At 51.4% G+C, this 22930-nt stretch overlaps 2 protein-coding genes across 5 annotated transcripts in view; one reads left to right on the top strand and one right to left on the bottom strand.

Annotated features, from left to right (window-relative positions):
* Nucleotides 1-1541: 1541 nt before the first annotated feature.
* Nucleotides 1542-21517, top strand: STEAP3 (STEAP3 metalloreductase). Of its 4 annotated transcripts, none has more exons than XM_040561118.1 (5): nucleotides 1542-1658; nucleotides 12856-13336; nucleotides 13752-14279; nucleotides 15817-15981; nucleotides 21088-21517. In XM_040561118.1, the coding sequence occupies exons 1-5, from the start codon at nucleotides 1615-1617 to the stop codon at nucleotides 21376-21378; spliced, it is 1509 nt and encodes a 502-aa protein (XP_040417052.1). In that variant the 5' UTR covers nucleotides 1542-1614; the 3' UTR covers nucleotides 21379-21517. The 4 variants fall into 4 exon arrangements, with proteins under 4 accessions (XP_040417052.1, XP_040417054.1, XP_040417053.1 ...); XM_040561117.1 differs by lacking the exon at nucleotides 1542-1658 and adding an exon at nucleotides 1905-2136; XM_040561120.1 differs by lacking the exon at nucleotides 15817-15981 and having other exon boundaries at nucleotides 1549-1658.
* The window catches only part of C6H2orf76 (chromosome 6 C2orf76 homolog), a 39507-nt gene continuing 19299 nt past the window's right edge, over nucleotides 2723-22930 (bottom strand). The window contains exon 7 of the mRNA XM_040561125.1: nucleotides 2723-4886. Within this exon, the coding sequence (XP_040417059.1) occupies nucleotides 4876-4886 (11 nt within the window). The 3' untranslated portion in view covers nucleotides 2723-4875. The remainder of the gene's footprint in view (nucleotides 4887-22930) is intronic.

Raw genomic sequence — 22930 nt, 5'->3', positions numbered from 1 at the left:
ACAAGTTGCTTAATTTTGGGAGGTTTTCATACCCTAACCATTTGCTGCAGATTCCCAAGAACGCTATCTCCGGGCTGTACCTGCACAGCCTCAGAACAGTTCTGTGTTAGATTAAACTATTTTCCTGCCCCAGGTGGATGCTCCTGCAAGAAACCTCATTTCAACTTTCCACCGTGTTTCATTTTCGGTGTTTTTCTCCTTTTCCTACTAGATGGCGCCTGCACGACAGGCGGGGACGAGCCCTGGCAGCGCCAGCGCTGAGCATCTCCACCAGGTCTCCTCCGCAGAGGGCTGATAAAATACATTTTTTCTCCGAAAAGCCAGGCGGCTGCAAAGGCGATAACCTGACGGGAGCTGATTAGTGGCAGGAGTCGGTTTTCTGGTAGCTCTGCGCTATGTTTTCCAACCGACCTGCCCGAGGGATGCTGCCAGCCCCCCGGGAGGTCCAGGGGGGCGAGGATGGGAAGCGACCCAAAATGGGGACCTCGGGGGGCACGGAGGAAGGGCTGAAGTGGGGTGGGGGGTGGATGGCAGATCTCTGTAAGCCACAAAGCGGTGGTGTGGACTTAGTGGTGAATTCGGGGTACCCAGATTCAGGTAAACCCTACTGGGACATGGGCACTTACAGCCCAAGCTTCCTCCTGGGTGCCACAGCAACACTTGAGTGTGGTGAGCTGCATCCCAAATGCAGGCAGTTCGCAGGTTAAAAGTGATAGATGGAGGGTGAAATGAAGTCCCTGAAAAATGTGCTCAGTAACGCCATACATCTCTGAGGTCCAGCAAGCGGGGAGCAGTGATGGGGAGGAAGGAACCATCCTGCACCTGGATTTGGGGAGACTTTGGCTGCTTTGCAGCTCAACGTCTGCAGGAAAAAAATGGTACCGCAAGGCTTGAGCCACCCAGCAAACTCATGGCCTGTTCGGATCCAGAAGATGGGGAAAGTTATAAAACGGGTGTTAATCCTGGCACGTTTCTTTCTGAAAGAAAGGTGGTGAAATTTGGGTGAAAATGCTGGGGGAAAAATCAGAAAGGTTACTATATTATGAAAAGGGAGTGACGTTGCAAAAGTAAGCAGGTGTCAGCACTTTGGGATGAAGGGACTCGGAGGGGTGGTCGCTGCTGAAGGCCGTGATGGGGGATTCACCGCGGCAGGCTCGCTGCCGGCCAGGCAGGGACGTGCAGGGAGCCCTGCATGGCTGCAGCTGAGACCTGAGACCCTAATGGGGAACTGTGTGGAATGAAATCTCCGTGACCAAGAGAGAAACAGGCAACGGCTAAGGGGTCTGTAATGAACTAAAAGGGCAGAAAAAAGGTCTGATGCAGGAGGGCAGGTAGCAAGACCCAGGAAGCTCAGCAGAGCTCCATGATTTCTTTCTTTCTGCCTCCACACCAGGCCGTGGCACAGCAGTAAAAGAGCACGGGACACCCCGTCAGGCCACGACAGCCTTCTTTCTGCCGACACCGCCGAGCTGGCAGCACCGGCTCTGCCACCCCAGCGGGGCCACCAGGCAGCACAATGGGTTGTTCCGGGAAACCACGCGCGCGAATCACACCGGCCTCTGGGAACGGCTCAAGAAGCCTCAGAGCAGCGGCTGCATAAAGCCGTGACCAAAGATGCTTTCGGGAAGACTTCGAAAAGCCTCTGAGGGAAGGGGCAGGTGAGGCAGCTGAGCAGAGAGAGCAGCTTTGGGGGGACTATTAGTGAATCCCTGGCGCTGCGGCTTTATTTGTAGGGCCATCGCTGGTAAGGGAGCAGGGCCGTGCCGAGCCTTGGAGCGGCTGCAGGAGGACAGGACTCTCTCTCCCCATTATCTGCCCCCCGGCACAGGCTGCAGGGACAAGTGCGCGGCCCCCGATAGCGCCGAGCCGCACCCTCCCGGCCAAACGAAGGCGCTCGGCGCCTCCAAAACGCGCCCCTAAAGCGGGGAGCCGGGCCGTGCCCGGCCTCCTGCCCCCAAGGGGCGGCCGGGGTGGTTGGGGGGGGGGGGGGGGGGAAGCCGTGCCGTGCCGAGCCGTGCCCAGCCGAGCCGGGCACATGGGCAGGGAGGGCGGAGCTGGCGGCCTGACATCAGCGCGCCTCCCTCGCAGCCCCCGGACGGCTCCGCTCGCCCTCCCGCTGCCCGGCCCGGCGCAGAGGTGAGTACCCCGCGGGGAGCGGCAGGAGGAGGCGGCGGCGGCGGGGATCGAACCCTCGGCCCCGGGAGGGCGGCGCGGGGCCGGGCGCGGCTCTGCCCGCAGCGGGTCACCGGCACCCCCCGGGGCTGCGAGCCCCCAGCCCGGGGCTGGGACTCCCCATCCCGGGGATGAAACCCCCCTATCCCGAGGCTGGGACCCCCCCATCCCGAGGCTGGGACACACACACACACATACACACACACACCCCCCCCCGGGGCGTTGCGGAGGGGCTGAGGTTTTGCAGGAGCGGGTCGCGCTGCCCCGTGGCTGTGCAGGGCCGTGATTACGGAGCGCCCTGCCCGGGCAGAAATGGGAAACGCTGCGAGCTGGGAGGCTGCGGGGACAGCCCCGAGCCCGGAGGTTTGGGGTGCTCGGAGCCCACTCGAGAGCCGGAGTATTTGGGGGTGGGGCAGGGAGCTGCAGGTGGCTGCACAGCAGTGGGATGCGGCGCTTGCCCCTTGGAGCAGGGCGCGCTCGGCTTTCACTTTCTCATCAGCAGCTTTTTGAGGAGGGTAAGGACTTCTTCCAGCACAGGAGAAATCAGGAACTGAGATATTAAAAATAAATAAATCTCAGTCCCCCAAGGGTGAGCGGGGAGCGGCTGCCAAGCTTCCTTGCCTGTGTAGGGTTCCTAAAAGGCTGCAGGGTTGGATGCTCCATGGGGCGGCTTCGGCGTTTGCCCCGTGTCAGAGTGCTGAACAGCAAAAGCTGTGAAGGAGCTGGAGAGGCAGCATTCAAGTAGGACTGTCCCATAGGCAAGGTGACCCGGCATGGGAATGTCCCTGCCCTGTGACCCTTGCTGGGACAGCACGGGGCCACGACAGCCCCGTTTTGGGGACAGCCCAGAGGCCTGCACCCTGCAGAGCTGGGCAGAGGATGGATGTGTACCAAGAACCCCAGATCACTGCCATCCGTGTGGTCTAGGTAAAACTGGTGCATTGGAAAATGTCTCCCATGGAGAGAAATCAAAACTGAGATGGCGAGAGAGGAAGGCCATCGTCTGCAGTATCATTATCCTGCGGGCTGAGGAGATGGAGGGCTAACAAGATTTAAATACTACATCAGGCTTAAGACTTCTCCTCTCTTAAAATCTCATTTGCTATAAAACAAATGTACAGTAATACAGGATCCGATACTCACTGCACATATTTGATTTCCTCCATAACTGTAGAGAAGAAAATGTTGGTGACTCAACAAGTCTTTGTTTAAAAAGAAAACACAGCGTGCCTCAGGAAAACATGCTTCTTGAAAGCATAATTTTTGTTTGGTTTGGTTTTTATTTTTGCTTTTTGTTTGTTTTGCTTTCTATTGTCAGGAACTATGCTTTGACTGCGACCTTGTAGCATTACACCCATAAATAGAAGCAGCTTTAGATTCATGGGAAACACATCTTTTCCGATGGTGGAAGAAGTAGGCCAACCAAGCCGGCTTTCCGGAGAGGTGTGAAAGGCACGGGCAGCCGTGGCTATGGGATGTCACATAACAAGAATTAAAACCCACCAATTAGTTATATAGATGTTTACCATCACCAATTAGAATTACCTTTCCTGCCAACCTCACAATGGAGGCAAGTGCTAATTATTTCTAAACTTTAAGTTACTGCTTCTTCACAGGGTTGCTTCCCCTGCAGTGGACTAAGCTGCCTTCCGTCTGCATCTAAGTGAAATGTAGCTTAAATTAAAGGATAAAATGTTTGGAAAGCATGTCAGTGATGTGGGTGCTTACATCCCATTTCAAAAGCCCTTAGGTACTTTGGTGCCCAAATCAATTGAACATTTTTGAAAATTTTGGCTAGGGTTTAAGGAGTTCAGACATAAACTCCTTCCGTCTTTTTCCAGGTTCTCAGATTTTCAGTGAGTCTGTCTAAAGACTCAATTGGGATAACACTTGCATATGCATTTCAGTTTAGTTCATATCAATACACCGTCGTAGTCTTTGCAAAAATGTCCTAAGAGTTACCCACAGACCGCAGGCTTCAGGAATGGGGGTCTGTAGATAATGTGTCCACCACAGAAGTACGCTAATCCCAACCACTGATCATCACTAGCAGATACCAACCTGCACCTCTTCAGTTACTTAGAATAAATGAACTTCTTAGCGCAGGGATGTTCTTGCCAAAGGTGGGTGCAGGAGGTAGTGCTCCAGTAGATCTCCCATTAAAAAAATGCATTAAAGCCCGTGAAAGAGGGATCCCAGCTGGACAGAACCTAAAAGCCAGACAGCACCAATTCCCGTGGCCAGCCAGAGGCCCTCCACCATCACAAGCACAGCATGCAGCAGGGCACAGGATGGCTGGTGGGTCAGTGGTGAAATATTTGCTGGGTGCACTCGTCTGGCACACGCTGAGTCGCTGGGGTCCTGTGTGCATGGTGTGCACCCCTGCACCATGCTTCCCTCATCCTGGAGAACCTACTGGGGAATTATGATGTGCTGTTGTTTTACCCAGAGGAGTTTCCTCCCCAGACACCTCTCCTGCCCATCACAGCTGCTCAGCAGAGCAGGTATGTGCATCACATACCTTGAACATACCCCAAAGGACATATATTGTGTTTGAGTAAACCAAGGGCTGCGTTCATAAGGCAACATGATCACCGTAGTCACTGTCCTTCTGTGATCCATTCCCGGTGAAGCTACCTGCCCTCTTCTCTTGCTTTTCCTCCAGTTCCTCAGTCAGTAACAATTCCTCCTTTCCTGGTGGTGTCAGCACCCACCTGAAAGAGTGAAGAAAAACAGAGAGAAACATATAATAGCTGGCCAGAACTACACATACACCATTGCTTCACAGCAAGACGTTAGCAGCTCAGTGTCCGTGAAGAAAAGGGACCGGGGGAATTCACCTCCCCGAGGTGACCAGCAAGACCCCGTGCACTTCAGAGCTCACCGCGTGCTGTGCCTGGGCTTCGGGAGGTGAGAGCAGGAGTCCGCAGGCGCCAGGATGACCCCACGCTGTGGGCTTCAACTCCCCGCCACCCTCTCCACCGCAGGGCCCTGTGCATCCTCTGAGTCGCTGCAAGAGGCAGAGCCAGAGATGCGAGGGCGTGCTGATCTTGGAGACCCTTCTAACAGGCGGCAATGGCCAAACCAAATGTTTGCATGCTCAGGCAGCGTAATTCCTCTGTGTCTTTCTGGAAAGAAGTACAAGTTTTCAAACAGCCAGGGTCTGCCAGCTCCCTGGGGTGGCCGCTGGGCTCAGAGCTCGCCACCACCGGCAGCAGGGCAGGAGCGGAGACTTTCCCCTGCTCGTTTCAGGCAGCAGCACCTCCTCCAGTCATGCCTAGCTGCAGGCTGTCGTTAGATGTACCCAAAAAGATTTTGCCATCCATGCTTTTGGCTACTTACCTCCTCTCCCCGCATTTCAGAAAGGGGAAAGCTCAGGAGCGGGTGCGTCACTGTGAGATAGTCGTTAACTTGGAAAGAGCAGCAAGGCAATTAAGACCTCAAAAGAAAGCAAAAGAAGCCCCCCAGGACTTCGCTACAGCACTTAACATTGCTGTAAACGGTCCCTCGATGATAAGCTGGGGAAATAACCTTCTTATTCAGGGACCCATCAACCAGATGAAGTTGTGTGTGCTATGCCTGTAGCACGGGAGATGTGAGCTGCTCTTAGGAGACAAATTTGGGAGAGGAGAGTTTGGGGATATCTGTGGCACAACCTGGTGGTAACTGTGCTTAAAAGTGCATAGTTTGGGTGAAAACAGTCGGCCAAAAGTTTGTTTTCCGGTTCAGTCGAGTCACAGCCAATATTGCAGATGGGTGATTTTTCTGCCCAGCGTCAGCACTGCCCATTTAACCTCACCAGGTGCCAACAGGCTGTTGCATTTCTATAGGAAAACCACGGCCAAAATGTCTGAGCTTGTGTGGGAAAAGCCGACTTATGTTGTTCCAGTGGAAAATTCTGTGAGCCCTCTCTCCTCCGCTTTCCCCTGTTTTGAAACATGTTTTTGAGTTCGGGACACGGCGAAGAACATCCTGTGGTCAGGGACATACCTTTGGCTTCAAAAACCAACATCCTCGATATTTATCAATGTTTAAACCGGAGGGTACATGGAGCAGGGGGGGCCAGCGCCCGCCAGCCCACGTTGTCGTGAGCGGGTGGCGGAGCAGGGAGGCACGCGCCCGCTTTGTGGGTGACCCAGAGGAAACGTTCGAGAGGAGAGGCTCAGAATTAAAGGCTGTGACAAACTGGAGGGAGGGTCTAAAAAAGCAGGGCGCGAACTGTGTCCCGTGAGGTTGGACTGACCGACCGTGCGGACAGCGGGTGAGGGACCGGCCAGGCAGGGGACGGGGATGGGGACGGGGTTAGGGGCATCACAGAGCACAAGTCAGCGGTGCCGTGCAGTTGTGCAAAAGCAAACAGCGTGCTGGGAGGTAGGAGCAGACGTGGCACGTGGGGGAAGCGGCGTCTGCTCCAGCCACTGCCTTCCGGGGGCTCAAATGGAAAATTCAGCTCCTCCAAGAAAACATGAAACTCATCCTCAAAGTGCAAAATGTGTCCGCAGGGAAGGCGGGGGTGAATCACATGCTGTGACCTTTGGGGGTTAGAAAGGAAGCAGCGAGGGAGATTGATTCATTGGGTCAAGAGACGCTGAGGGGAGAAATACGGGCTCTGCGCGAGCTTGTGGAAGTGGTTTTAACAACTGATCAGATAAACACCAGCCCAGGGGTAGGGAGAGGGATGAGGGCACAGCACGGTGTAGTGGCAGGGGCACGCTGCAGCCCCGGGAGCCCACAGCAGGTCTGTCCCCACCGCATGGCCAGGGACAGCCTCAGCACCCAGCGGTGCCTGCCGGGGATGTCTCTCCCCAGCAAATGGGGACCTGGGGGACCCTGATGCTGGCATTTCCTCATTCTTACCGCCTGGCTGGCATCCCAGGGAGGTTTGCAACATCGCTTTTCTGGCTGAAGCAACACAGACAGTTGGTTTATTGCATTTGCTGGTTCCTGGTTTACACTGGTGGGGAGCTAGCTCAGTCTGTTTTGGAAGGAGTAAGAGGGAAAGAGGCAGCAAGCCTGGTTTTCCCCTCTTCCTCCCTCTTCTGCAAGCTGCCCACAGAGCAGACATGTTATTTCCAGTCAGCCTGGATGGGACTAAGAAGTATCCTGAAGTGTGAGCAGAGCTGGGGTTAACCAGCTTTGGATAAGCCCTTTTCTTACTTAAATCTGTGCCAGTCTTAGCAGGTACATGGTACTGGCAGTGCTCTTTGGAGGGACTCTCTGGGTGTGAGAGAGACTTAAATGCTTTATTTTCCTTGGAAACAAAGCAGCTGTAGCCAAAAAGTTGGTATTTCTATGGACAGCAAGACCTGAACAGAAACTTCTGGCACTGAATGAATCTCTCCAGCTGTGACTTCTTGGTGTGTCAACTTCATAGAGAATGCCAGGCTCTGCAAACAGGAGCTGCAGGGCTGCAGTTTTGTGGTCAGTCCGGGAGGTACAAAGGTCCGTGTATGCAGACTGAATCACCTGGGGGCAGAGACCACTGCCATCCCTTAGCTCTGGTGTGTATGTATGGGACCATGCTCCATGGCACACAGGGAATATCGCGGTGCAGACACCAGGACATTCCTCTGCAGTGCCTTGATGAAGGAAGGCCTCTTCCATATCACTTGTTTCCTCCTGCTGCTTGACCCCAAAGCTTATTAGGGGATGTAGATAATAATCATGTGCTTTATCTCAGATAACCCACAATGCCGAAACTGAAGCCCTGATGAGGCTCTGTAAAGACATGCACCAGGCTGAATCCACAGCTACTCAAGACTCAGTTGTGGTCAGTCTAAGCAAAATCTGACCTCAGGGGAAGACACAGAAGCGGTTATTGTATCCAAGGTGCTGCCTGCTAAGACTCTGTACGTGATGCTGAGCTCGGAGATGAGGCTTTGTGCAAACAGGAGCCAGTTTCATTGTGCTGTACAGCACCATTACACGGAGCTCCTTGTGAGATTGCTGCCATGTTCTTTGGCACAATTTGACTCAGTGATATCTTTGAGATATTGCTTTTTTTTTTTTTTTTAATCAGAACTATTGTAAAACTAGATTGACTTTTATCTGCTAAGCCCTAATACCAAGACAGTGAAATGGATCTCAGGTTTTTTTCTGTCCAGAAGTGAAGCAAAGCCTGTGCTTTGCCATGATGGGTACATCCTGGTCCAGGGTTTACAAGCCAAGCACCGCCAGACTGTGAATTATGGGAACCCGTGAGGCTATAGTCCTCTGCCCAGAATAACCAAAAGGGTCCTGAAAAGATGGTCTTGTTGTGAAAGACGTGGACAAGGATATCAGGGTCTTCCCAGGCAAATGTGCTGGAGCCCCGCTATCATTGCTATCTCAGTCGCCACGTCTGTGGAGGGAGGATAACGATAGCACCAGCTTCCCATTAGCAGTGGGGCATTATCTGAGTGCAGATTGACGTTGCTGGGAGTGCAGCCACACCTGGAGGGGCTCCTGCAGCCCCGCTCAGCCCAGAACTGCCGTCCTGCTGCAGAACCCTGCTGCGTGGCAGAAAAGCTTTGTTTCCTGGCACCAAGCCTAAGCTAACAGCTTCTGCCAAACCTCAAGTGAAAAATACATCGAGTTATCCTTGCTTTTCTTCTGCAAGAGCCCCTCCTGCTCTCCACCTGGGCAGCAGAGATTTTACTGCTTCGTTTCACCCAGCTTTTGTCTGTCTGATCCCATTCTTTGGGGCAGGAGCTGCCTTCTCTCCGGTTTTGGTTTGGTGACTGGAGCTCCTGATCTTGCTCACTGCTGTCACCGCTATTGTACTGCAAATAATAGAAGTCATTGAGATGCAATAGGTGAACTGCAGGCAGTAACAAGCACAATGCATCTGGGTGCAGCATCCCCAAGCAGTGATATAAGGGTGTCATTAATAGTCTAGCTGAAGGGCAGCTTTACTTGGTATTAGATATTTTAATTATGGAACCACTTCCCGGTTAGGAGTGAAGCTAGTTTACTTCCACTGGGCTGAGCTTTAAATCATCCCGTAGCTTTCTTGGTAAGACACCGATCTCCTTGAACTTCACACGCCGTAACTCAGCAGGGGTGCAGTTTTCTTGATGGGGAAGATCAATAAATGAGGTTTATCCAGGGCTGCGGCATGGTAAGGCTGTGTCCGGCCTCTGTGGCCTCCACTCCCGAGTGACTCCACAGTAACCTGGGTGGGCTGGCCTGGCCGTGAGGAGCCAGCCTTGGCAGAGAGCATTGCGGGCAGGGTTTGTAGGTAAACGTGAGCATGTTTACCCCTGGCTTCACAGGGCCGAGCCCGAGGTGAGGGGCAGGCGTCCTGGAGAGGAGCCAGGTGGCAGAACAGGGCGCCGGGGGGGCGGCAGAAGCGGGACTGGTGGCAGGAGAGATGGGGTCTGCGTGTTCTGCAGAGATACAGAAGTTAAAAAGAACTGTTACCTAATCACAAGCTCCATTTCCAGGCATCTGTTTGCCAGAGACCACGGCATTTCTCTCAACAAAATGTGTTTACTGCCATAGGGAGATTTTCTCCCCCTCCATCACAAGAGTCTCTTGTGGCGATCAGGTTTGACGTGGCCATGGCTCATGGTGGCACAGGGCCTGCACCAAGCAGGGACAGGCCCTGCTCCAGAGACGTGACGGGCAGCATATGACTGAAATACCAGCACAAAAACCCATGCCTCCAGTCCAAAGACATTCTGAGGAGCCTTGCTTTTTAACTGTTGTGGTGACTTCACAGGCTGTTTGGTTCTATCAGCCTTTTTAATCAAAATAACAGGGGGCATCAAGGCTGTTTACCCCCAGCACTGCAAACACCTCAGAGCATTTTCAGCAGTGGTAACAGGACAAACAAAACGCACCACAAGAAGGCTTGCTTACAGCACGATCCACATCCCTGCAGTCCCATTTCATAATCACCTGCTCTGTTACCCTGAACATTGATTCCTCTCCCCGTGGCCGGGAGCCAGAGATGTGTCTCTATTGCAGGGTAACAGTTTGTGCACACAGGTTGTTGGAAAGGAGGGGGTTGCGTAGGCAAGAGAGCCTGTTAAGCTAAACAATAGCTCTGGCCCTAGAACAAATAGTGCTGGCCACGAATAAATCTAGGTGGAGCAAGAAGGTTTCTTAAAAGAGAAGCAGTGAACTTTTGATAAAGTGCCCGATAAAAAAGGGGCAAAAAAAAAAAAATCTTTTCAGACAGAGTATTTACTGTGTGGTTTTGTGGCCTGGTTGGTTGAGGACAAAGAGTACTGGTCTTGTTATGTTGCTCTCCAGCCTTCTCAGGATCAGGGCACAAGGGTTGGCATTGACCTGAGCTCCAACCATGAGGCTGTTCTTCACTTAGAGAACTTCTGGGTGGTTTCTGCTCCATCTTCATCTATGTGTTTCTTTTTGCAGTTGGCAGGCCCTGTCTCTTCTCTCACTCATTCCCAATGGCCCTTTTCTAATTTTATTCCCTCTTCTTTGCAGTGGAGTGAGCAGAACTGCAGTGTGCTATTCAGTGTGTGGGTTTATACAGTGGCATAGTTGGGTTTTTGTGTTGTTTTGCAGTGACTGTGATACATACGGACTATACCTAATGCAGGTGAGTGTGCGTAGGTAGCAGCCTTGATTAACCCGCCTGACCTGACCTGCATAGCCAAGTCAGCCTTCAGGCATACAAATCCTTCCATGGGTCTGGAACAGAAGCAGAAACCTTCCGAGTGAAATATGAATAATTCTCTCTTACTCATCCAGCCCATGAGAGGAAGTCTACATGATATGTAGAAAGCAGAGAAGAGGTGTTCTTAAAGGGGAAGAAAGTTTGTCTTTCTTTGGCACTTGTTTCTCTTCCAAGAGTACTTCTTCCACGTACACATATCTTTTGTCTCTTGCTGAGAGGCAAGGAGAGCAGACAGAGAACAGTGAATGATAGTTTTGAGGTCCATCTTCTGAAGGTGTTTGTAGGCTTTCCATGAGGAACAGGGCTGAGAGACCAGAGATGGCAGTGGCTGTTGTGTAAGAAATCTCCCTGCTCTGGTAACTCGGGCTGTGTTTGTGGTGTGACTCTCAGGGAGTCCGGAGCTGGTACCTGCACAGAACTGTGGCTCTCAGATCTTTATTTATTTTCTGAGTGTTTTAAATAAATTTACAGCTCATTAAAGCATACTGATAGGGCTTTTTATGCCCATATGCTGCACCTGGCATGTGCCAGCAGTGAATTTTGGTGCTCAAGCACTTTGAATGAGGAGACCCTTCTGCACATTTCTCATAATAAAGATTGACAGTACTAAACAATTATCACCCATAAACTCAATCTTCTCAGTATTCAATCCCTTTCCCAGCTCACTTATGAGCATATTGAACAACACAGATCCTTGGGGATATCCCTTGACAACCCGTTCCCATTATGAAAATTATTTCTTTACTCTTACCCTTTGTTTCCCATTGGTAACTATTCATGCAGGAGTGCCCTTCCTCTTTGTACCAATATTGCTTCAATCCCAGAAGAGCATTTTCAAACATTTTTAAAGCATTTTTAAACATAAAGAACATTTGCAAAAGCCTATGAAAAACAAAGCCTAGTGACTAGGTCACCCTGTCCGAGTGGTCACCTTCACTTTGAAAGACCTGCATCAGCTGTAAGGCCAGACTGTACTCTGCCAAAACCAACTGTCTCTTTCCCAGTATATCACGAGTCTGTTAATTCTGCTCTTTATTATCATTTCTACCAGCGTGCCCAATAGAAAAGCCACATGTCCTGGTACATAAGTTCTCCAGGCCACCTCCTGAGCACTTTAAAAGTATGGTGTCACATTTGCTATTGCCATTCTTTAAGCACGAAGGCAGATTTGAGCTGTAGGTGACACTTCACGTGAACAGCCTGGCAGTTCCCTGATTGAGCTCCTCCTGACCTCCAGGCTTGGCTGGTGTGCTGCTGTTGAATTTATTGATCTGCTTAAAGCCTCTTCGTGGTCTTAATATCTAATCTGTTACGGAGAGCAGAGTGTAACAGGGCAAAATTCATTAATGTTTGTAAAGCTCATCAAGATCTTTCATGAGCAAATCTCATCATATTTTAATATATTGTTTTAAATGTCATGAGTAAGTTCTCATTATTCATTGAAGAGATGAAGCAAACAGACCCAAATATTGGAACAGGCAAAGGCTGCAACTCTCTTCATTTACCACTTCTAGGATGCTTTCATTTCACCTCAAACTCCTTGCCTTGATTCTGCTCCCACAAATCAAAAGCACCCCTTGCCACTCCCAAATGTGGGCTCTCAGATCCCTCTGGACTCCAGGGCTTTCAAGAAGATCTCCGCTGGTTCCTTGGGGCTCCAAGAGCTGCCATTGCAGGTGGCTGTTAGGATTGCTCTGGCTTTGCAGTGTGAGATGAAGAACCGCAAAGGACAAATGAGTGCAGCCAGCAGGTGTTTGATCACTCAAACCAGGGAAACTCGTTCCTAAAACCACCTCCTCATGCTGTCTTGTCCCCCTCCAACGGTGGCTGGACATTACTGCGCACATGCTGGCGGGTTTAGCAGATGGGTCCTGGGCTACTGGGACCCAGCGCTGTACATCTGCCTGCAGGCATCAGGGAATTCTTTCCTTGCCCAAGACCTCGTGCACTTCTATTCACATGTCATAAGTGGCATTTTCCCCATGACCATGGTTGTGGTCTGAGCATTTACAAGAGCTTCATGGTGAACTTGCATTTCCCCTTGTTTTTCCCCCCAGGATGTCCGGAGGAGACATGGCCAAACCCCTCCTTGGCCACCGGAGCATGGAGGGTGACCCCACGGCGCCCGCAGCTGGCCGCACCATCGGGGTGCTGGGGAGCGGGGACTTCGCGCGGTCGCTGGCCATCCGCCTGGTGTGCTCCGGCTTCAAGGTGGTGGTCGGCAGCCGCAACCCCAAGCGCAAAGCTGGCCTCTTCCCTTCTGCGGCAGAAGTCACCTTCCAGGCTGAGGCGGTGAAGAAGACGGATGTCATTTTTGTGGCGGTTTTCAGGGAACATTACTCCACGCTCTGTGACCTGGCCGACGTGCTGGTGGGCAAGATCCTGGTGGATGTCAGTAACAACACTGAAATCAACCACCACAAAGAGTCCAATGCCGAGTACCTGGCCTCCCTGTTCCCAGCCTGCACTGTGGTCAAGGGCTTTAACGTGGTTTCTGCATGGACGCTGCAGTCAGGTGCCAGGGATGGTAATAAGCAGGTATTGTTTTCTTCTGGCAAGGGCTAAATCCACAATATTTCAGCAGCTGAGGTCTGACTTCAACAGTAAATGGCCTTAGGCTCCCGCAGTTTCTGCATTTCTTTGCTCTGAAATGAAATACCCCACTTACTCCTTGCTTTGTAGTCTTTGAAGTCTCTGTGTAAGTGAAAAGTACTATTTTTTTGTCTGCTTATCTAAACACAGACAGTAAAACAAACTGGTGGTGCACACATGAAAGGAAACCCGTCCAGGAGAGGTCCTTGGCAGCCACAGTAAATCCCTATCAGAAAGCCTGCCAAGAAGCAAGATGCTTGGTGATAACACGGGCTTCCTTTAGCATAGCAGCCCTCCCGCCACACTCATACCTGCAGCCTGATCTCTCTTTGCCCTGTGTGTATCCCTCCGTTTGTTGCAGGTCCTGATCTGCTCAAATAACCAAGAAGCCAAGCGCACCGTTGCAGAGATTGCTCAAGTCATGGGATTCACCCCCGTGGACATGGGCTGCATGTCCTCAGCCTGTGAGATCGAGAACATTCCCCTGCGCCTCTTGCCAGCCTGGAAAATCCCCATCTTTTTGGCTCTGGGGCTCTTTCTTTGCTTCTTCACTTACAACCTGGTGCGGCAGGTCATCCACCCTTACATCAGGGAGCAAAAGAACAAGTTCTACAAGATACCCATCGAGGTGGTCAACACCACGCTGCCCTGCGTGGCCTACGTCATGCTGTCCCTCGTCTACCTGCCCGGCGTGCTGGCAGCCTGCTTGCAGCTCTACTACGGCACCAAGTACCACCGTTTTCCCGATTGGCTCGACCAGTGGCTCCAGCACAGAAAGCAGATTGGCCTCCTCAGCTTCTTCTGCGCTGCCCTGCACGCCGTGTACAGCCTGTGTCTGCCCATGCGCCGCTCCCACCGCTACCAGTTAATTGAGACGGCCGTCAAGCAGGTAATGTTGGCACCTTCCACGTCAGCACCCTTAATAATCTTCTGCGCACCTCCAGATGTCGGTTAGCAGGTTTCATATCTCGGCCTTTGCACTCACTTTCCAAAGCACGTGGGGGAAGAAGCTGTTATCTTTGTGAGCACTTCTCTCACGAGGCAACTGTGCCCCGCTGCGGCACGCCGCGTACCAGGCACGCACCCATCCATCCGCACTGAGGACCAGGCACATTACCAGGATGTTGTCCAGGCGTTTGCAGCCAGGTTTAGCATCAAACTCCCTCATGCCAGTGCTCCAGAGGAGCATAGAGAAGCCTTTGAATCCAGCATTGCCTGGCACCTGGCGTGCCTGAGAAACAGGGGGATCCCTGTTTGCTCGCACTGATGGTCACAGCAGATGCCTGCTGGAGTGACCAAGTCATAACTCTGAGGATTTGTTTATGTAGGAGGTGTGTCCTCGTCACAACGTGCCTCCAGGACCATAACAAAATATTGGTGAAGAGCTGGTCATAGTCTAAGGGAACGAGGAAATGGAAAAGTACTTTATTGCCTTATTGAGGCTCTTGGCAGTGTTTATCCAGCGTGGGATTGCCTACCTTCAGGCAATCCAGCCAGCTCTGGAGCCTGGCAGTGCCATGGAAAAATTTGACTGCCCTTCCTCTGCCCCTGGCTTCTTGCTGCTCCTCCCTGCCTCTCCTGGGATGGCAGAAGAAGCCTTGTGCAGCTGAGAGGTGAACCAGATCGAGGAACTGCCCCCAGGCCAGTCTGCTTTCTGTGCTGGGATATTTTCCAAGCGTTCCCCACTGCAGCCACCCAAACGCTTGTCCCAGCACAGAGGAGGGAAGGGGCTGTGGAGGCAGCTGGGAGCAGGATGGCTGGTTTTGGCAGCAGTGCCTGCTCAAAATATCCATCAGATGACACCCCCAGCCTCCCAGTTCCAGCCTGGCACAGGCCCTTCTCGATTGCCAGTCGCACATTAATCTCGGGCAAGCATCCTCTCTTCATTTCCCCTCTACCTCCTGTTTTCTAGCAACATCTTTGTTTAGTAAATTAAACCCATTTAATGGGCTAAAGAGGATGGTTCTAAATGTTGTTCTCTGCCATGCAGCATAAAGCCCATCTTCCTTTCCATTAGCATGAACAATTTCCACCCCCAAATGCACTTAAAATGAAGGTTATTAGGAGACTGCTGCATATTCAAGCATCTGTATTTGTTTTCATGGCTTTAAACTGAGTTCTTATTCCAATTATCTTTCCAAATGCAACTTTGGGGCTTGCTGCTGTGGTTACAGGCTGTGGGAGCTGTGATCATCCAGCAGTTCTTCCCAGCAGGCTTCAAATCTGATCTAGCTGGGACAAGCAGCAGGGGGATAAAAGAGCATTTTCACACCTCCCAAAACACAGAGCCCAGTAGCGCTGGAGGTGGGACTAGGAACTAGTGTTCATCCAGGAAATCTGCTTCCAGAACCAGAACAAATACAGATAAAAATCAATTCCTCTATTCCTAAGCGCTCCATTTTAACAAAACTTCATTGTCATGCCAGGCTGTGGAGAAGAAGATGAATATCTGGGTAGAGGAGGAAGTCTGGAGGATGGAGATTTATATCTCTGTTGGAATAATTGCCCTGGGCTTGCTGTCGTTACTTGCCATCACTTCACTTCCATCCATCGCAAACTCTCTCAACTGGAGGGAATTCAGTTTCATCCAGGTAAAGTTGACATTTGCCCATGTCACGGAGTGATTCTGCAGCCAGGGTCAGGCCCTCGCACACCACGGAGGGCAGGGGTCGGCCTGCCATCCCCGCACGTGGCCACCTCTGCCACTCCACACGTCCCCGGTCGGGACGCGAGCCCGGCAGACACCTCGGGGCAGCGGGATGTGGTGCGTCCTGGAGACCGCCCCGCTGTCACGCAGGATGTGTGCCGTCTGCTGCTGTGTCAGGGGAAGGGAAAATGTGTGCATCGTGTGCGTCCACGTGGCGGTTAGTGGCGAGCTTTGCAAGAGCGAGTCTTTAATGTGCTGGCTGAAATTCTTCCCCACCTCCAACAGCATTAGACAGAGATCCCGAGCAAAGCCAGCCTGGACTTTGCCTGTGGGATGTCTCCGTGCAGAGTCCTCCAGGCTCCTTTTCCCCTCACTCTGTGCCTGCGAGCAGCGCTGCCGTTCACAGCTAAAATGCTCCTGAAGTCACACAAAGTAGAAAGGCAGAAAGTCTCGGGGCCATTTAGAGAAGGCAGGATTATTCCCTTCTGTGCTGAAGGTCCCCCGGGAGCTGGCCGTGTGTCAGTAATGCCCAGCGTGCTGGAGGTGCTGCGGGGAGTTTGCAGCAGGCTGTGGAAGGCAGGCAGAAAACAAGCCGGGGAGACAGCTGGTGCAGGACACAGATCCGAGTGATCAGTGAAAAGTCCGGGTCTTCTAAAACGTGAATTAGGACTATAAGGGTAGTTTTTCTTTCTCCAGATTTTCTCAGTGGTTTAGGAGCCTTCTTCCCACTTGCAGTAATGTCCAGATCCCCAGAGTGACCTGAGTCACTCCCTCAATACACGTTCCCAAAACCTCCCAGCACAGGGACACACATGGAGCCAGGCTTCAGGCTAACAGGGATAGCAGGGAATAAAACTTCTAAATACCCTCTGCACTTGAGGCCAAATTCACCAAATTCAGAGGCCTAAATCCCATGGTCAATTGTGCCTCCTACACTGCTGCTGCTTAGCCTGAGCCAGGCTTCGGGTGATGCTGCAGTGACCAGCGTGGCACCCAGTGCATGCAAACCCCATGGGACACGCAGCCCCCAACACCTCCCCTGCGGAGCCCCTCCACCCGTGGCACCAGCGCACGCCCAGGGATTAGGGGATGGAGGGTTAGGGCACGCGGAGGTGCAAATCTGTCATTCATTCTCCCCTGCTGAAGCTCTTCAGCTGCACATAAATAATTCAATATTCATTAGAGCAGGAGTTTGAAGCTGGCTCTCCCACAAGTGCTCTCCCACAAGTTGCCCAAGCTAGCAAGTCAGTTAGGGTTTTTTGTGGTTTGGGGTTTTTTTTTTTCCCTCCTCTCTTGCTGTGGGCTGGTGAGTAATTATTTACACTGCGTAGAAGAGCCTCACCTGGAGAGCTTGACCCCAGGAGATCGTCCCTCGGGGAGAACAGAGATCTGGCTTTAAATATCTTGTTCAGATTGGACAACAGCATATTAACTCTCACCATCACATCTCAGGGGAGGGCTGCAGCTGCTGGGACGTTGGATAAATTCCTGTCCTGGCTTAGGCATCTCATACCAGGAATCCCAAAAGAAGGGAAAATCTTCCTTGCAGCCTGGAATGAGCCTTTGAAACTCCCTGCATCTCCCTCTGGCTCCCCAGGCAGCTCTCCTGGTGGTGCTGTGTCATGTAACACGTACATTGTCTCCTACCCGTGCACGTCACACAACTGTCACATCTCTGCCCCCTGTGATCTCTTCCCGCGTCTTTCTGTCAGCACTGGCACCACGCAAATACGTGACACTGGGCTCCAAAATAGCTCTTGGCTGCCCCACGTAGCGACTGCCTGGCTTAGGGCATGGAAAGACCACTCAGAGCTTTGTGTAAGTGCGGGATGAGGCATGGCAGCGCTACACAAGCTCCCAGCTGAGGACGTGCAGGAGGAGATGCACGGGTGGCATTGTGCCTGAAGAGGAATACAGGTCTCCTAGCATGTTAACTTCCAGCTCATTTGTTCTTGTTTTTAATTAGAAATACTTTAATTTTTTTTTCTTCAATAAGTTGGTGATACCTTTCTTGAGGATATGAATAGGTGACACGGGTGCTGTTCAGGACATCCAGCACGTGACCCTATTACAGTGCATCAGAGGCATCGTGGCTTCCCATAGAAAAGGGAGTAACTAGGTAACAGGAATAATTCGTGTGCAATTCAACTTACAGGAGACATTTTTAATGCTCCCCAGTGATTTACGAATCCAGTCTAATTGGCGCAGAAGTGAAAATGTGTATGATTGCCTTTACCTTCCCACCCTGAAAAGTCCTCCTGGAATCTGAAGGTTGAATTGACCTGGTTTCTTGCTTAGCTCCTGATTGCAGGATACAAAGAATCTGTCATCGGACCCTTTCTGGCGCTCCTGTCAATGAAGCCAGAGCCAGAGCCAACTTCCACACAGCTAATGACTTTTTAGGACTAATGGCAGCAGAAGTCAGAAGCGTATTTGGGTCAGGAAGGGGTCTTTTGCTTTGGATGCTGCACTCATTTCTAAATGAGCCACGTGTGACAGAGTCACCTCTGCTGATGCATTGCAGGGAGCCTTCCGGACACTGAGGAGATGGAGGAGAGAGAAAAATCAATACAGAACAGAAAATGCATGCCAAGCCTGCATTAGGAAGATGCCATCCTCATACAGCCATCACTCAGAGGGCTTTAACACCTTACCTGGCAGGCGGCCCCATATTCCCCACGCTGTGACAGTGCAAAAATCCCTGCCGCTGTTTAAAACATTAAAGCCTCACAGCCAGGCGCTGCGTGGAGAAGACAGACAAGACCAGAGCTTCCAAGCTCAGGCTGTGTCATGGGCAAATTTCTTGCCAATTAGCTTTTTTGCTTCACGTGACCCGCTGCCTGCACACAACGGCGGGTCACCGCGCGGCTGCGATGGGGTGGTGCCTCTCATCATACTAATTTCCACTTCTGCTCTTCCCCGCTGCCAGCAGCAGTTGAAAGAGAAACTGTAGAGGACCAAACTAATTATCTGCAGCTCTGCCGCACACGGAGCCCCGTCCGGACTGACCCCAAAGGCCACCCGTGCTGCCCGGTGCAGAAAGCACCTGCTGCCTTCGGACTGCACTCCGTCACCTTTCTCCCTGCCCCATTTTACATCTGTGCTCTGCCAGATTAGTCTCACGCTGGTACTTCCAGCCTCCTTCCACGCAGGGATGTTCTGCCTGTTGGAGGGAAGCTAAGAGTCGATAAATGATGGATGAGCCACGGGTCGGTTCCCACCGTTAGGAGCGTTCTCTCTTTCAGCTGCAATCATGGCATGTTCCAGCAAACACCTTCATTTTCCCAGTGAAACAAATCTTGACCCTCTTTGGGTTTGCTGCCTGCTGTCACTTGGGCTTAGGAATTGGATGTGGCTTTGGGGACGAAGGCAGCCTGGAAGAAAAGGTGGGTGTGGGGATGCCCACAGGACGAGGCTCAGCTCGCAGGCCTGCTGCTGGCTCCGGGGACGACCTTGAGCAGCGCTCAGCTGTGGCACGGAGAGAAGAGCTCCCTGACTTGGCAGGGTGTTGGGAGGGTGACATCTTGGCCGGGCTTACAGGCACCCACATGACGGTCTGATAGGTGCTGTAACAGTAAAGTACATAGATATGGGGCGTATTTTAGAGATCTTTCCTTGCCTGCCCAGTCCTCTCAGCTGTCTAAATAATTTGCGGTGAAGGGTAGAGGAGACTTGATCTAGCTTGTTGTTAGCAGCACGGTACACTTTTAAAAGTTATCTGGGTTTTAGAATGGTTTGTCACTGATCACAAACAGGAAGGGATGTTTTGAAAGGAGACATTTTCCAGCTGAGATTTTTTTTTCAAGAGAATGTGACAGGTTCTTCCTCCTGCTTGCCCTGATCTCTGATCTCCCTGCTGTGCCTTCTTTCCTGGCCATACCTGCAGGAAGACAGCGTTTCTTGCTGATCTCTGATTGCAGCAGGCCGGGTATTTCAACTTCTAAAGGCTTCCTTCCCTAAGCTGGGGACATCAGCAGCGTGTGGTGAAATTTCTCCCGTCCGGGCACCTTGAAGGTTGGTTGTCATTACAGGCTCAGACCAGACAGTCAAAGCTGGGCAGCAGACACACACATTTTTGCACCACAATTTTGGACCCACATTTTTCTTTGAAAGCACAGCCAGCGGCCCCTGGGGAGGTGGCGAAGGCGTGACTCTGGAAGCTGGAGCCCAGCTCCTGCTCAGCACCCACGGGCAGGGCTCCGGAGCCACCACCTTGGATCAGACAGGAAACTATGAGTGAGGGGACCACAATTTAAACCCCCTCTTGAGAGCAACCGTGAGCAGGAGCTGGCAATATTCAGGCAAAATGTTGTCTCTGTGGGTGCTTGGGAGCCACAGTCTCAGCTGAAAATAGTGCAAGTTCTTGTCTGCAGAGCAGGGGCTGAGTCCTTGCCGACTCCTTCAGTGGATAAAGGGCTCTTGGCTCCCGATTCTGAGGATTTAGTCCATCACATAGCCTCATGGTTCAGCTCACGAACCAACACACATCTCTAGGACAGAGAAGGAAACCCATCAGGGCTGCTGCTCACCTGAGAGCAGAGCGCTTCAGTTTCTAGATCAGCCTCAGCACGCTGCAGTTTTCCTGTAGGTGCCAGCAGTTACCTGCAGATCTCTTTGCGAGGCTTCACTGACTTCTGACAGTGCCAACTGCTGGTCCGTAGCTGCGATGCTGTGCGAAAGGTGCGTGCTTTCCCTAGCTGGCCGGCAGCCCCTGGCCATTGCCAGCCACGGATGGGCCACGGCAGAGCCAGAGCATTTGTGAGCTCCCCGCGGTTACGGGCTCAGAGGGCGCTGGGGCTGGAGCTCACCCCTTGGCTGGGTCGGCAGCATTTTCTGGGAGACTCCTGCTGAACTAGTATCACATTTAACATCTGACGAGAAAAAGAAAAACGCAGGCTGGCACACTACCTGTGAAAGGTTTCCAGTCGCATTTTATTCTAGAAAAAAAAAACAAACACGGGAATCCTCATTGCTTTCTCTGCACTATGTACCCCTACAGGTGAAAATACCAGGTCCTCTGCTAACCGGTGTGTGTTTCTCTTCCTTTTAGTCCACCCTTGGATTCATTGCCTTGCTAATCAGCACTCTGCACACCCTCACGTACGGATGGTCAAGGGCCTTTGACGAGAACCAGTACAAATTCTACCTGCCTCCCACCTACACCCTCACGCTGCTCGTCCCATGTACTGTGATCCTAGCAAAGGTCATCTTCAGCTTGCCCTGCATCCACCACAGACTCGTGCGAATCAGGAGGGGCTGGGAGAAGGGGAGATACGTGAAGTTTGTGCTGCCCAGCGCAACAGGGGAGTATTCGAGCGGGGAGACCTCTAGCCACGTCTAACGAAGCGCCGGGGCGACGGCGGATTTCAAAGCACTATCGACATTTCTATAAAGGTGTTTCTTTTTCTTAACTATATGTATGTTTTGGTATAATTATATTGTGGGTAACAAAATAAAATTTGGTGACTTTAGAAAATGGACTACCATGAAAGAGTTCAGACAGTAGTATTTAAATGATATTGCTGGTTTGCTAGGACAAATGTTGCCTTAAAAATCACAATGAAAGCTGAGCTAGCAGCACTAATATACACAGAAAACTGATGGATTCTGTCACTGGCTAGCAGCTCTCCATACCAGTACTTTCTCTGTTGCTCCCTATCTACTTTCATAAATGTCAATGCTTTTGTTCTTTTACGTATGAAGGAACATGGATTTTCTGAGCTTTATGACAGCAGAGACATCCTGCCTCTTGAGTGTCTGGATCAACACAGACAGTGAGGTTTAGAAACACAAATCATCTCTGGATTTGGTCCCCTCAAAGAACTCTATAGCCATGTTAAAGCAGAACAATATCCGTGTTATGTAGAGCCTGCAGATTTTAGTAAAGGTATCCAAACCTGACAGCAAATCCAAGTATCCTGCTTCCCCAAATACAGCCAGCGGTTCTGGTCCTGTAAGCTGTGAAGACGGTTACCAGAAAGACCTGCTGCTTCACAAAACTTCACGGAGGAAGCCAAAACCTTATGTCAAATAATACGGTGAAGGTTTTATAAATCATAGTCACCTGAACGTGCCCATTTACACAGACAAAACAGCAGCTCTAAAACTGCGGGTTTCACTAGCAGCGATAAGGTCTTTGAACTGTCTTGCAAAAGGATCAGTGAGTTCTTGACCACAGCATGAAAATACAGGAATTGCACATTTTGGGCACCATCCTTCATTGCCTTGCACCTGAAGACGGCACTTCCGAAATCACAAAGCAGGTATCAGATGCTTTCCTTCTGACTTCACACCCACTTTGGATTTGGTACAGGGCAATGAAGAATTCCATCCTAATTTAATTTTGTACCTCTCACTTCCTATCCCTTCAAGCCCTTGCTCTTTATCAGAATAATTATTTAGCTTTCGGACATCCAAATCATCCAAATAGGGAATGGACAGCCATTCACAAAAACTCAAGCAATCAAGATGACACTAGAGGACTACCTCAGCAAGGTCAGGCACGAAGGCATGGCTGTAACAGCCTCATTTTCCTACAGCAAAGTAAAAGGCACCACTCAGTGTTCAGCATTGCTTTGAAAAACGACAGCTGTCAGCCCAAAATGAGGCATTTGTGGGACCAAAAAGCACCTGTTACAAGACCAGTTAATACAAAAAGCAAAATATGGATCGATGTGGGGGCACATAAGCCCTTCTACAAGCCAACACTGCTTCTGTAACCAGAATGATTCACGGACAGAGGAACTTCAAACTTCCCTCTTGAGTCTCAAATGACAACCGTGAGCAATGTTCTCCAAGCACTGCTCAAGCTGCCAATGAAGTGGAGGGGGTTCAATTTTGCGTAAGGCTTACAGTAAGGTCTCCAAACACCACTTCTTTTCACTGAACAAAAG

Source organism: Cygnus olor, chromosome 6 (genome assembly GCF_009769625.2).
Source record: "Cygnus olor isolate bCygOlo1 chromosome 6, bCygOlo1.pri.v2, whole genome shotgun sequence".
In the NCBI taxonomy this organism is placed as follows: domain Eukaryota; kingdom Metazoa; phylum Chordata; class Aves; order Anseriformes; family Anatidae; genus Cygnus; species Cygnus olor.
Note: the sequence above shows the minus strand (reverse complement) of the source record. Positions and strands in the feature narration are given on the sequence as shown.

What these genes read in the sequence shown, in the direction of transcription:
- STEAP3 (XM_040561117.1), top strand. Translation starts at nt 2,036, where the DNA reads ATGGGCAGGGAGGGCGGAGCTGGCGGCCTGACATCAGCGCGCCTCCCT. An exon ending in CTGCCCGGCCCGGCGCAGAG is followed by an intron (nt 2,137 to 12,855) that starts GTGAGTACCCCG and finishes TTTTCCCCCCAG; the next exon opens with GATGTCCGGAGGAGACATGG. An exon ending in GGGAATTCAGTTTCATCCAG is followed by an intron (nt 15,982 to 21,087) that starts GTAAAGTTGACA and finishes TCTTCCTTTTAG; the next exon opens with TCCACCCTTGGATTCATTGC.